General features: G+C 37.7%; 2 protein-coding genes across 4 annotated transcripts; one reads left to right on the forward strand and one right to left on the reverse strand.

Moving 5' to 3' along the window:
* The first annotated feature begins 6 nt into the window (after positions 1 to 6).
* On the forward strand, positions 7 to 7435 carry LOC119992034 (ultraviolet-B receptor UVR8-like). Of its 2 annotated transcripts, XM_038838625.1 has the most exons (12): positions 7 to 587; positions 792 to 978; positions 2122 to 2268; positions 2610 to 2691; positions 3481 to 3636; positions 4181 to 4354; positions 4682 to 4753; positions 5127 to 5198; positions 5373 to 5491; positions 6050 to 6135; positions 6269 to 6321; positions 7100 to 7435. In XM_038838625.1, exons 1-12 carry the CDS (start codon positions 491 to 493, stop codon positions 7166 to 7168), a joined length of 1314 nt encoding a protein of 437 aa, XP_038694553.1. In that variant the 5' UTR covers positions 7 to 490; the 3' UTR covers positions 7169 to 7435. The 2 variants fall into 2 exon arrangements, with proteins under 2 accessions (XP_038694553.1, XP_038694554.1); XM_038838626.1 differs by lacking the exons at positions 7 to 587; positions 792 to 978 and adding an exon at positions 1019 to 1191.
* A 191-nt stretch (positions 7436 to 7626) lies between these two features.
* Positions 7627 to 11238, reverse strand: LOC119992033 (amino acid permease 4-like). Of its 2 annotated transcripts, XM_038838624.1 has the most exons (7): positions 10739 to 11238; positions 10319 to 10436; positions 9997 to 10230; positions 9313 to 9406; positions 8988 to 9202; positions 8766 to 8905; positions 7627 to 8488 (listed from the first exon to the last, which is right to left on the reverse strand). In XM_038838624.1, exons 2-7 carry the CDS (start codon positions 10434 to 10436, stop codon positions 7835 to 7837), a joined length of 1455 nt encoding a protein of 484 aa, XP_038694552.1. In that variant the 5' UTR covers positions 10739 to 11238; the 3' UTR covers positions 7627 to 7834. The 2 variants fall into 2 exon arrangements, with proteins under 2 accessions (XP_038694552.1, XP_038694551.1); XM_038838623.1 differs by lacking the exon at positions 10739 to 11238 and having other exon boundaries at positions 10319 to 10648.
* Positions 11239 to 13361: the final 2123 nt, after the last annotated feature.

The raw sequence follows: 13361 nt of genomic DNA on the forward strand, positions 1-13361 counted from the left end.
GTGAATAACCGCCGCCGCATGAGTCCATGACATAGGCCCAATACACGTTTCTTAATAGAAACCCAACACACGTGACACTAACCAAAGCCCACACTGACAATTACTAAATCAGTTACAGCCCAATTAGTTACAAATAACAGATTGACAATGTAAAAGACTATATTAACCTTGACAAATAGCAGATTGACAATGTAAAAGACTGTTCAATGTCTGTAAATATTCATTGCCATGGCAGTAGGGAAGTTCCCACTTTACACTTCGTCACAGAAGGCATCACTGTCACTGTAAATAAGCTTGCCCCCACAATTATTTATTGCTGTTTCTAGACTAGCTTAGGCTGTGAGAGACTGATTGGAGAGGGATCCTACTCACTCTCTATCTCTCTCTCTCTCTAGTATCTTTGTATTTTTTTTTTAGGAATTTCGGTTCAAGTGCAATTTTGATTTCTGGTGTGTGTTGTCTCGAGGAGGCGAATTCGGTGGAAATCGGGATGGCGAAGGACGGAGGGAGTGCGAGTGAAGTCACCGGTCGAGCTCCTGGTGTTCTTCTCGTCTCCGCTGGTGCTAGCCATTCGGTTGCTCTTCTCAGTAAGTTATTTTTTATGGAGTTCAATTTCGGTAAATTATCAATTACTGGAGAAGCTATCAATGGCGTATTTGTGTGGTTGTCTGAGAATTTGAAGTATTTGTGTGTTAATTGCTCATCTGCCTTTTCAAGCTGGCATATTAGTATATTACTTGTCGAGACTTTGGTTAGTAGGCAAACAGTGACATTTTTACTATATTATACAGCTGGGGACATTGTTTGCTCATGGGGACGAGGAGAGGATGGACAGTTAGGTCATGGAGATGCGGAGGATCGGCTTTCTCCTACAAAATTGAGTGCATTAGATGGCCATGAAATAGTATCGATAACGTGTGGAGCTGATCATTCAACTGCATTTTCTGAATCACGTTTGGAAGTTTATAGCTGGGGATGGTCTGTTCCTCTTTTCTTCTATTTCCTTTTGGTATTTTCCTATCCCCTTCCATATAGATATGTTCCCATCTTAATCGATAACCATGAACCATGAATGCTTTGTTTTACTTTGAGGTTTGTAAACACTGTTATAGATGGCCATCATCTTTGGAAGATGAATTCGTAGACAAGCATGGCCTATCAAGTAACACTTAGATGCACGACAATGGCTTTATAAGTCTTCTGGACATTGTGTTGACCTGATTCAGTAATACATTGTGGTATCTTCTTTAAGCGGACTATATAGTTCATCAAGTATTGTTCCTGCAACTATGTTAGCTACAAATTTGATCGGCAGCCTAGTTTTAATCTAGAGCATTTGCTAGGTTTTGATGAGAACAGGGGCGAGTTTCTATGTCTTGAAAGTGAAATACAATTTAATTTTTAGCATTCATGATATTTGTTGGATCATGGATGGATATCTAAGCTCTTTTAGAAAGTAGATGGGGTGCTAAATTGCAGAAGGAATCTTTATCATAAGAAGGATTATTGTTACCCACCCTCATTTGTTCACGGGTCACGTGCCCTGTTTTCACTTGGTTGATAGGCCATATAGTTAATGAATCTACCGATTTTGGTTGATACTTGATGGGCAATAACAGACACGGCTCTTAGAGAGTAGCTGTTGGGGCCAGCCGTTTTGTATGCTAGGTTAGACTTCATTGAGTGCATAACCTTCATGGGTTACTTTGTAGGTCCATGGCCTCGTATACAAGGTAGTTAAATCTAATTGGAATCGAAGAAGGGGTGTAAAATCGGAATCGTAAATGTTGACATTTTTAGATAGTAGTCCAATTTTGGTTAGATAACTTTCATATGCTTTGTACTTGCTTTCACTTTCACGATTGTGTTTCTGTAATCTGTCTCTTAATCCACATTTATCTTCTCATTTTAGTTTATCTAAATGGTTTTTAATTGACAGTGAAAACTTACAAACATTCTAGGTTGTTTGTGGCTTACTACGAGATGTATTGCATAAGTTTCATTTCAAAATGAAAATTTGATCTGTGGTATATTTGACAGGTTTTATTTTATTTACGGGCTCTTCCTGTAAACTGCCTTTTGTAGTGCGCTTAAGGTTTTCTCCCGATGCTAATATTACAGGGGTGATTTTGGGAGGTTGGGACATGGTAACTCTAGTGATTTGTTTATCCCCCAACCAATTGAAACATTGTGTGGTGTGAGAATCAAGCAAATTGCTTGCGGGGACAGCCACTGTTTAGCCGTGACTATGGAAGGCGAGGTGCTGAGGTGAGTACTCTTTCCTAAACATTTTTAATGAATCAAATCTCATTGGTGGATCCTGTTCAGCTGAGTTTGCGTAGTTTATTGATTTAAAAACTAAGTAGTTGCTTAAAAATGTAGGCAGTTGTTTTTCATATTCTAATTGATGATAGATCAACTTGTAATGATGGGTCTATTTTTCAATCCAGAAAGGATATGTAGAGCTCAAGAAGTAGTGGGCCAAGATTATTTATCTATCTTCAGGACAATTTTCCAAGACGATTGAATTTAGTTATTTATGTCTTTATGGCAGTATCATTCCCATTAACTGGGGACATTCACTGAGCCTTTATCTTTATATCTTGAAGTTGGGGCCGGAATCAAAATGGTCAACTTGGTCTATGCACCACAGAAGACTCTCTTGTTCCACAAAAGATTCAAGTTTTCCAGGTATTGTAGGCTGCTTAATTTCTCTGGACTTAGGAGCCAAGAACATAATCCATAAAATTCTTAAGTATTACTTCGCAATGTGAAAGGGCAAAATACTTTAGTGGAATGATGTGAACTCGATAAGATAACATTGCCTCATGAGTCGTGAACACCGTGGACGTAGAACCCAGCAATAAATGATGTCCAGTTGTTATGCTGTAATTCATCCCTTGACATTGATGCTTGGACCTCTGGATGATCATGTCTTGTCTGCATGTCTTGTATGGGCATTCCTTCTACCTTTGGGCATACTTAGTGGAAAAGGAAAGAAAAAGAACCCTTATGGCAGTGTTTTTTGGGTCAGAAAATCTTTACCTTTAAATTAAAGGTGAGATGAGAAATTTCCAACATCCTATAGGTATACTATGTTCACACTTCTTTTAGAAGAAGTAGAAACCCTAAATTAAATATAGGAAAATGAAAGGAAAAGGGTTGGGGACTGGGTAGAGGATGAATGAGGAATTGATTTGGAAAGTCATAGCTAGTGACTCTGTGTGCATGTGCTTGCATGAGCTAATTCATGCACTTTTTATTCCATACTTACATACTAATGCACATTAACATATGGATGGATACACCATGTTACCCACATATATGTCTGCAGACTATGAGACACCTGAAATGGATGCAGACACATACATGCATACAAACAAAAACCAACGCGCACATACACATTGTTGCACTAATTTATTTTAGTTAATGTAGACGGATATTCAAATGTTTCTTATATCCTTTGATTTCATTTTATAGGGCATACCAATCAAAATGGTTGCTGCTGGTGCTGAACATACAGCAGCAATTACAGAGGATGGAGTGCTCTATGGGTGGGGCTGGGGCCGATACGGAAACTTAGGCTTAGGTGACAGAAATGATCGTTTAGTTCCTGAGAAAGTTTCCACAGTCAATGTATGCCTAAAATTCTTCCAAATATTTGTCACCAATGTGTTGTGCTGTTTCCTTTAATGTTTTTTCCCACCATTTTCACCTGAATGGTTGTTCTTGCTGTCTTTTTTACACCTTCTTGGTGCTTATATAAAATTATTTTGCATTCAATAAAACAAAAGGAAGAAACATTTGTTCCTCTGGAATATGAAAATGTTATATTACTTGCATGAGATTTTCATCATATTGCTGATATAAATTGATAAGTACACGTGATCTTTCTTTAAGCAGTTGTTGTTCTTTGAATTGGTTGTGGAGGAAAAATAATTATAATGCAAAGGATAGCAACTCTGGTACCAAAATAACCATTTTTAGTGGCTTGCATGGCATGCTCTGATCAGGGATAGCCACTGTAGGAATGGAAGTTCTAGGCTACCACATCTGTTTCAATAGAAAAATTTTAGCAGTCAAGGACTCAAGTTTAGATTCACTAGTGTCAGTATTTATTCTTTTCTCCGAGTTATTTGGTTTAGGAAGAACGAATTCAAAAATGCTCGATAATTTGCAGGGTGAGAGGATGGTTATGGTTGCCTGTGGATGGCGGCACACAGTATCTGTCTCATCATCTGGAGGTTTATACACTTATGGCTGGAGCAAATATGGTCAATTAGGACATGGGGACTTTGAGGATCACCTTGTTCCTCATAAGTTGGAAGCGTTGCGTGGAAGTTTCATTTCACAGGTGGCTACTTGCACTTTTACTATAATTTCTTTGCATTATTTTGAGTGACTGAATCTAGTGAGACCTGAAAATTTTAAATTGGTTGTTGCTCTCATATCAGAATCCCGCTATTATTTTATCATGACCCCTCAGTTTTTCAACATCGCTATGTTATAGTTTAAAAATTTCCTTTTACTTACACACAAGATATCATGCATCCTTCTAAGTTGAATGGGCTTTTTTGCATTTGATAAGGACTATCATTTTGTTTAAAAAATTTTACTCTGAATATATGTTTGCTGACCTGCTGGATACAACTTTCAATTCTGCTGTTATGTATTGTTGCAGATAGCTGGTGGTTGGAGACACACAATGGCACTTACTGCTGATGGAAAACTCTATGGCTGGGGTTGGAATAAGGTGGGCGATTTCTTCTTATTTAGTTTCATGTTAAAAGATTTTGCAAAGCTTTTTTGTCAAAAGACTAGTTGGTTTTCTCTAATGAACCATCTAACCTGAAAAGTATTGTCTTGTAGCCCCTCCCTCGCTCTCTCACTCCCTTCCCTTGTGCACTCCTTCATGCATGTGTGCATGATAGACATTGTATAGGTTTTTTTTTTTTTTTTGAATGGAAAATTTTATTAAAGCACCAAGGAGGTGCAGCCCAGAAAGGTATATATTATTCTCCTTACTGTTGTCATGAGTGTGTGCAATCATTTATATGGAACAAGTAATACATAAACACATATTGTCATTCCCATTGGTTGGGCTTACCTTTCTCTTTCTTGTACAGTTCGGACAGGTTGGAGTTGGTGACAATGTCGATCATTGTTCTCCTGTTCACGTGACGTTTCCCCATGAGCAGGCACATTCTTTTTACCAAAGCTCCTGAAGTGGGTTAAGATAGCAATGATGTTTGATGTTCAGTTCTGTACAACAAATTTTCTTGTCTTCCTATCTGTGAAGGTTGGTATGCTCCCTAGAATCTCATATTTTACTGTAGTCTGATTACTTGCATATTCTATATTCTTTGTCACAGAAAATTGTTCAAGTATCATGTGGATGGAGACACACACTTGCTATTACCGTACGACAAAATGTATTCTCTTGGGGAAGGGGTATAAATGGACAGCTTGGGCATGGGGAATCTGTTGACCGGTAATAGTTTTTCTCTAGATAATATGTATAATTCCTCTGTGTCTTACGAGATAGTTTGATCATTTACTGTAGGAAACCATTTTTGTCATTTTATTGGTTGATGCAATTATTGAAGACTTTTTTGCCAGTTGCTAGAGTATAGTTTTGATTTTTTTGTCATAAAAAATATCAGAGGCTAACTTTGGCCAATTATGGGTCCTGGCCTTGCTCAATGGTAGTGATTTTTTTTTTTTAATGTTGGGGCTGCTTTCACTTGTGAACTTTTGAAGTGTCCTTCGAGCTTTGTCTTCGCAGTTCGCATACATCATTTTTACTTTGCAGCATCCTTGTCAGTATGAAGTATGCCCAATTATGTCTTTCCATCTGGTGTCGGTTTTGCCATTGAGCTTGTCAATCTGTTGCTTACCCAGTTACATACTTGCATCCTTCCATTTAGTGTCAGTTTTTACATCCCTTTGTAGTCTGTAAATCCTTTAGTTTAAATTCAGAGCTCAATTTTTATGGTTGCTTATATGTATGAAGCTTTGTAAATGTTTACTTTTGTTTTCGGCTTTGCAGAAATACTCCTAAGATGATTGATGCACTGAGTTTTGATGGATCTAGTGGACAGCATATAGAGTCCTCAGCACTTGATCTGTCAACAGGTGCTGTGATAATTTTACTTGCGTCCTTTACTGAACAACAACTTAAATTTTTTTGGCCATAACGTGTTTCGGTGTCGTTTGGTATGCGGCACATCTTGATGTTTTTTGTTATACCTACATTTTTGTTTGGCAGGTAAAACCTCAGTCTCCCCATCAGATAGATATGCTGTTGTTCCTGATGAAACTGTAAGTTCCTCATTCCACAGTTATTTGCTATCAGAAGTATGGAATAGTAAATATTCATAAGATAAAAGTTCAAGCTATCATAAAACCGTTGACCCCTTTATTGGAAGTCTGTAATGCTAAAACAATACTCTCCAGAAATCAGCATTGCATTTGTACAATGTGAAAAGGATTCTAATTGTATGTAATGGTGTCATATCGATCGTGGCTTGTCACATGGACATTTTAGAATCCCATTAAGTACCAAGGCTGCAAAACAGAGGAGTTACCATGAGGCTAGAGGGAGAGCCTCCAGAAAGTTGATAAAAATGCCAGAATAGCACAGTTCCATAGTAGTAGAGCAAATGTCATTGATAACGTGAACAGAGTTCTCTATACTGTCGAAGGTTCAATAGGACCCAAATTATATAGCCATAAGTCATCTATGAAAACTCCGAGCATTGAGCTATTCTCGACTATGAAAATAATCACCCAATTTATCCCCAATAAATGCCAGGCAGTCATCCAAATACTTATCACTTAGTTCCCAGTACATGAAAGCATTGATGGTAGTTATTTGTTGTTACATTTTATCATAGTTGTACATTAAAAAATGAAACTTGGAGGAACTTGACATTTGTTGTGTGCCAAGTCCCTTATAATTGGTGTTCTTTCATGGCAGAAAATTTCTTTGAATTTTGAAGTTCTTCTCTATTTTCAAACAGCGAGTACTCGAAGTGAAGGCTACTGAAAAAAAATGAAAATGATTTTCTTGACATGTTTATGTTTGTTGCATGTCCAGGGCCAAACATTCAATTCAGTCAGAGGCAAAGGGAATGAAGCAAGCGTTCCTGAAGGTGATGTCAAATGAATACGAGTTGATCTCAGATAGAATCTTTTGCGACACACAGGTAGAACCTGGCTGTTACATGTTTGTCAATGCGATGCATTATGACTTAAATTCCTAGTGCTTGTTTACCAGAAATGTAGTGCAATAGTGTTGCGGACTCAACTAACCTGCTAGTTTAATTTTTTTGCTCCATTAAATCCAATGGTCAGAACCTCTCCATTGTTTTCTCTGTTTCCAATTTTCTATTATTGGGTACAGAGATAATGAAATCAAGATCAATTTATGTGGTATGTATGCATTTACTGCTATAAGTTTGGTTTACCGTTTACTCATAAACCAACAGAGATCTGCCTTTTGTTTGAGTGGACTGTATCTGGTATTAGTCTGAAATATAATAGAATACGTAGTTGGCCTCTTCTGGGTTCTTTCTTTAATGACAAGCTTAACGGAATTCGAGAACTTGAGATTTTGTCCTGGATTCAGACACAAATGCAGGTATTAGCCTATTAGGGTTCTAGAAAATGACACAGAAGGGAAGTTTTAGAGATTTTCATTTTGGATCTGACAAACATAGTTACACCTTAGCCTTTGCTTAATCACCATGAACAACAATTGAACCACACCACACCCCCAGATAGACTTTTCACTTTTTCAGTCTTTTTGAGGTTCCTCTCCCTCGGGTTTGTCTCAGTAGCTTGTCTTGAATGGCTTGTAGACCTTGAGATCAAGCAGGACACCCGCAATCGATCCTGCACCCGCTACGATTGATATTGCAAGGCATGTCATGCTTAGCATCTGAAGGCAGACCCATCTTGTGCTCCACTTTTGTATATTTTTCTGTGCAATATACATCTCCACTGGGAAATACACTGTTAGAGGCCAAAACCCAAATGCCCCAAGAATTCCTACAACATCATTGAAGAATGGTAGCAACATTGATATAACGGTCGTCAGGATGACATAACCTGTCCTCCAGACCAATCTAAACAGATTGAGGTTGTAAGATCTTGACCATGGAACTGGGACTTTGAATTCCTTGTTTATAAAGGAGCTTTCAGGCCATTGTTGCCTTGTATTTTTCTCTACAAAGGCAAAAATGGCTTGAGAAAACACTTGGTATGCCCCAATCAGGTGAACCACAATAGCTGCATTGCCAATATCCAGAACCCAAAATGGGTTGTAGAAACCAAAGCCTGTGAGTAGATTTGAAGGTGCTAAGTCGCCAAAAGTTGCATAACCAAAGCACCCACAAAGCATATAGAAAACTGTTGTTATTGTAATACTTATTTTTGTTGCTTTCTTCATTGTCTTTGACTCTGCTGGTGGTGACTTTATTGTGTCCTAGATAAGAGAAACCAACCTTAGGTATAACAGCAGTCTTACAGATTTCAATTGTTTTTTTTTTAGTCTCAGGCTCTCAGCTATTCTAAATATTGAAATGTTCGCACAAGATTTCACATGGATGCGTGGGGCGAGTGGAGCTCACGATTTCACATGGATCATGTGTGTCCATTCCAGTATCTGGGATAGTTGGAACAAAAAAAAAAAAACTGGGATCCTTACCATTTTTGTAGGTATAAAGCTAGAAAACAGTCATTTTTTGAGGAATTATCTATACCTCAATCTCAATAAGTATGACTGAGTATGAATATGCAAATGCAATGTCACCAAGAGCCTGGAAACTCCTCCATAGCTTTTGGGTTTGTGAAATAGCTCCAATGCTAATCCCAGTTAGGCTTCCCTTAAAACTTCCAGTAGCTGTAAATTAATGAAAGTCAATCTCCAATTTTGGAAGTTCCATTGAACTATTGAAGAGAAATGTTAAAGAGCAAATGTAGACCTGCAACTTTAGCAATTCCGAGGGCGAGACCGATCGACGAGTAGGTAAAAGACATGACTGCAGCTACAATTGAGAGCCACCATATTTGATCAAAGTCTGGAATCTGAGAGAGAAGAATTTCTGTCACTCCAAAGATGATCATGTATGGGTTGCTTGATATTTGACATGGGTTCTTCCCTCCACTCTCATGAAAACAATTAGACCTTTTAATTGCCCTGTTAAAACAGAGAGAGAGCCATTAATCAAAAGCTGCAGAAAGGAACAAACCCAGAAACTGAAACATTTATAAGCATTTAATTATTTATTTTCTGGTGATGTAACTCACATCATGCTTATTGAAGCTGCAATGGTGTAACCAACTGCAATCCCAAAAATGTTCAGATACTGAATAAGCCCACATGCCTTCACCTTAGCTCCACCTAACAAAACACAAAAAATAACTATAAGAACATGAGAAAACAAATACTTCATCAGTAAGTTGTGCTGCTAACCACGGAACAATAGCTCAATTGGTTATATCTATGGGTTTAAGGCGGATGCATGATGGGTATGCTGGACTGGGAGTATTTCCCTGGGGTTTTTTTTTTTTTTTTTTTTCTGTTATGAGGAAGGGTTAGGAGTAAGGATGGCAAAAAATCGATTTCAGGTTGAATAACATCACGTGTTTATGAAATATTTACATGTCCGGACCCTCACTCGAATTGAATTTCAGACATACTTAATTGACCAATCCCGCATTGGTTTAAATTCAAACAAGTAAACCAGACAATAACCTAATCGGGTTAGTGTCTGGACAAGATTTATATGTTTGAACCTGAATCTAGTTTTAAACAAGACAAAACTTTTGTATTTGAACCCGCGTTTTGAACATATAGCTATGTCCAAACTTGGTTTATCTATCTATAGCGTGGTGGAGACTATTCTAACGGTCTAAGGTTTATCCAAAGGACACGTCGACCTGGGTGGTCCTCGATTACTCAAAAAAAAAATTGCTGCTGATGGTACTTACCCAGAAGGGACTGTACTGCATCCATGTAGGTATAGTTTCTGGTGCCTGAAACAGGGTCTCCGGTCCGATAACAATCGGAGAGGAGAGAAGAAGTGTAGAAGCTGACAAAGGAGAACAAGAACATGACAGCAGGACCACCAATCCATCCCAACTGTGCAATTGCCCATGCTAAGGAAAGCACTCCAGATCCAATCACAGCTGTTATTATATGAGCACTAGCAGTCCATACAGTCCCTGATTAACCATATCAACCAACTATGAACTTCTCTTCACAAACTGTAAAAAACAGAGCAAAAACAGGGGAGAAACAGAGACGATTTACCAGTTCGTTTGAGACGGCCATCGTCGTCGAAACATTTGGAACCATTTTGAGGAGCTGCATCTGTTGTGATGTCAAAGACTTGGGTATGTTCTTGGTTCTTTCCTTCATCCTCATCCATCTAGTATAGAGAAGAGAGAGAGAGAGAGAGAAGTTTTCAATTTTCGCAAGTCAGAGAATTGAAAAAAATGAAGTTTTCAAGAGCTTTTTCTTAACAAATTGTGTATGCTTTAATTGCTATAATACTTGCAGACACATGTAATACATGCATACAAACCCACACGCAAAAACCAGCTTGTGAGTAATTAATAGACAGCAAACTCAAAATGACCAGAAAAAGGTTTCATTCATTTATGTATATATAAACAAAAACATTCAAATGCTTGTCATATTCTTTGATTTTTAGCCATTGTAGGGGCATACCCTTCAAAATGCTTGCTGCTGTTGCTGAAATGGGAACATGTTATGCAGGTTATCTCTTCTGGATTTCATATATGTTTTTTGCAGTTTTGGGTTCTTTCTATTAATGCACTTGCTTTATTTCCAAGGAACTTTGCGTTGTCTTGACCGCATTTGCTCCTCTGGGTTCTTATAATATTTTAGTTTCTGGAGTTAAGGTGGTGTAAAGAAACTGTTTGTAGAAATGCTTGAACCAGTAGAAGAATTAGGTTCATTAGCACCCTAGGTCAGTGGTCACAAAATATACCTACTGGATATTTCTGTGCGAGACTTGTCTTACTGGATATTTTTGTACTTGTAGAAAGGAGTAGCAGCTCTGGTAGCCAAGATACTGACCATAAGTGGATGCATGATATGCTCTGATCAGGAATACCTACTGTAGAAATGAAAGTTCAGTGCTGCGAAATCCCTGCACTTTTTTTTTTTACTAGGAACCCACCAAAAGCATGTTTCATCGGACTCCACTCTAATGATAAATTCATGGATCACATACAATACCCACAAATCACATGGACAGATTAAATTATGGATCGAAACCCAATACAAAAATAATGTCAAATCGCGCAAGAGTGGGTGGAGAAATAACGTCAAACCCAGTAATATCTCTTTGTAGTATTTTCTTTGTTTTTCTTCCTTTTTGGTTGTTATCGTTGACTACGTGTTGTAATCGTATCTACTTTCAGACCATTCCTGATTTCCTTCCTGCTCTTCTTTGTGGTTTTGTTCATGAATCTCCCTCTCTGCTTTATAAAAAAAAACTATAAATAAGAGAATCACGAGTAGCTCATATGACATTCATGTGTGTGGTATTTCGAGTCTCACATCTCCTCCCCTGTAATTAAAAAAAAAAAAACTATAAATAAGTTATGATTATGGTATATGTCCCATAGCCCAAACCCAATGCTCTGATTCCAAGCCCACTTCAGTTTCTCAGTTAAGTTGGGCCTCAAGGACTCCAGATGGACCTGCGGCTCACCATGGATTGAATGTTAAACTGAATCTGCATTTTGCAAAGCCCGGTCCAGAATACCCTAAGCTTTGACTGCCCCAAAGCCCATGATTAGAAACGTTAATTATCACAAATTGCCACATTAATTATTTTAAAGATTTTCTAACACAACACTTTTTCACATTTAAGGGAATTTTTGTTTTCCTTTCGTTTTTTCTTATTTAAGGACTTATTTGCAAGTTTCACACTCAACGAGGGACGACGGATAAATTGAACCAAAACTCAATATATGAACACAAACTTATTACTCCCTGTAAAAATCAAACTCGAAATTTTTTGGAATTTTTTGAGTACATACATTTTAGCTAGAGATAGATCCACCATATCTAAAGCAAGTATGCACCATATCTATCCTAATTTATCACCGAACCTTTTTTTTTTGGGCCTTATTTTATTTGTTGTTTCATGTCAGCATCTGTGTATTGATCCAGTAAAAGAGACAAGCCGACCAGTCTAGTCAAGATTGTCAGCTTGTCTGATTAAACATGATAAAGAACTGGACTGGAGCAGGACCTTCTTCGAAGCTCTCAGTTAAATCCGCAAGAGAGTGGCTGCACCACCCAAAATGTTAGAATCCCACGTCCAATAGATGTGTGATATAATATTCTTAATAAGGACAAGCTTGCTTGTAATTAACTATGTTTTTTTTTTTTTTCAAATTTAATGAGTTGAGCTTAGTCCACATATTAGGTTTAAGAGGAACAAACCCATGAAATTAATCCAAAGTATTCACGAGAATAAAAATATTCAAGCAGATACTATAATTGACATGTATGAGGTGTGGATTAGGGATGTCAATCGAAATCCGCAAGAGAGTGACTCCGATCAATTAATTAATGAGGCGTACTTGTTTGATTTAAAATGGGTCATGCGGATACCCAGCCGGTTACGGGTATTTTTCACATTCCTAGTTTGAATTTCTGACACAAACCATGAACAAACATATATATACTATACATATACATTTCACTTGGACCCCCTCTTCGCTGTCCAACTTGGGATCAACGATTGTGATGTTTTCCATCGACATCCATCCACCCCCCAACAATTCACATTTACCAACCGGGTCGTGTCCCAACTAGCAATATTTCTCCAGGTTAATCTTATCCAACTAGCCTTTTTCTCTCTGTGTTGTCATGCACCACATTATCACCTCGCTTGACCCTGGGCTTAGGTTACACAACAAAACCCACTACTTCTCAATTTAATAATAATGACCATGTGGATTTCCTCAGCTAAATCATACTATATATTCTCCCCATAAAATAATATAATTAACGTTTTGTGACTAGAAAAGGTGAATTGAGTTGTGAAAGAAAAACAAGATATAGATATTCAATTACTTACTTGGGTGATAATCTAATAAATGAATATCTATAAGGTCAAATCGTATAGATTTGGAAGGTTCTGAGTTTGATTTTCGCTGAGAGTAATATCCTTGTAGACATGTGCTAGATTTTGACTCAACCTATCGTATTGTCATAAAAGAAACTTCTGTACACGTGGCTTGATGGCTTGAGTTTGTGTTCATTTATGTTGTCCAAACTTCAAATGACAAATTTATCTGATATCGTTCTC

Source organism: Tripterygium wilfordii, chromosome 22 (assembly GCF_013401445.1).
Source record: "Tripterygium wilfordii isolate XIE 37 chromosome 22, ASM1340144v1, whole genome shotgun sequence".
Classification (NCBI taxonomy): domain Eukaryota; kingdom Viridiplantae; phylum Streptophyta; class Magnoliopsida; order Celastrales; family Celastraceae; genus Tripterygium; species Tripterygium wilfordii.

Bases quoted from the DNA above. Each gene is read 5' to 3' on its own strand.
- LOC119992033 (XM_038838624.1), bottom strand. From the start codon at position 10,436: ATGGATGAGGATGAAGGAAAGAACCAAGAACATACCCAAGTCTTTGAC. The intron at 10,231-10,318 runs GTAAATCGTCTC...ATGGTTAATCAG, and splicing joins TGGCCGTCTCAAACGAACTG to GGACTGTATGGACTGCTAGT. The intron at 8,489-8,765 runs GTATAGATAATT...TCTCTTATCTAG, and splicing joins TCATACTTATTGAGATTGAG to GACACAATAAAGTCACCACC.
- LOC119992034 (XM_038838625.1), top strand. From the start codon at position 491: ATGGCGAAGGACGGAGGGAGTGCGAGTGAAGTCACCGGTCGAGCTCCT. The intron at 979-2,121 runs GTCTGTTCCTCT...CTAATATTACAG, and splicing joins GAAGTTTATAGCTGGGGATG to GGGTGATTTTGGGAGGTTGG. The intron at 3,637-4,180 runs GTATGCCTAAAA...GATAATTTGCAG, and splicing joins AGAAAGTTTCCACAGTCAAT to GGTGAGAGGATGGTTATGGT.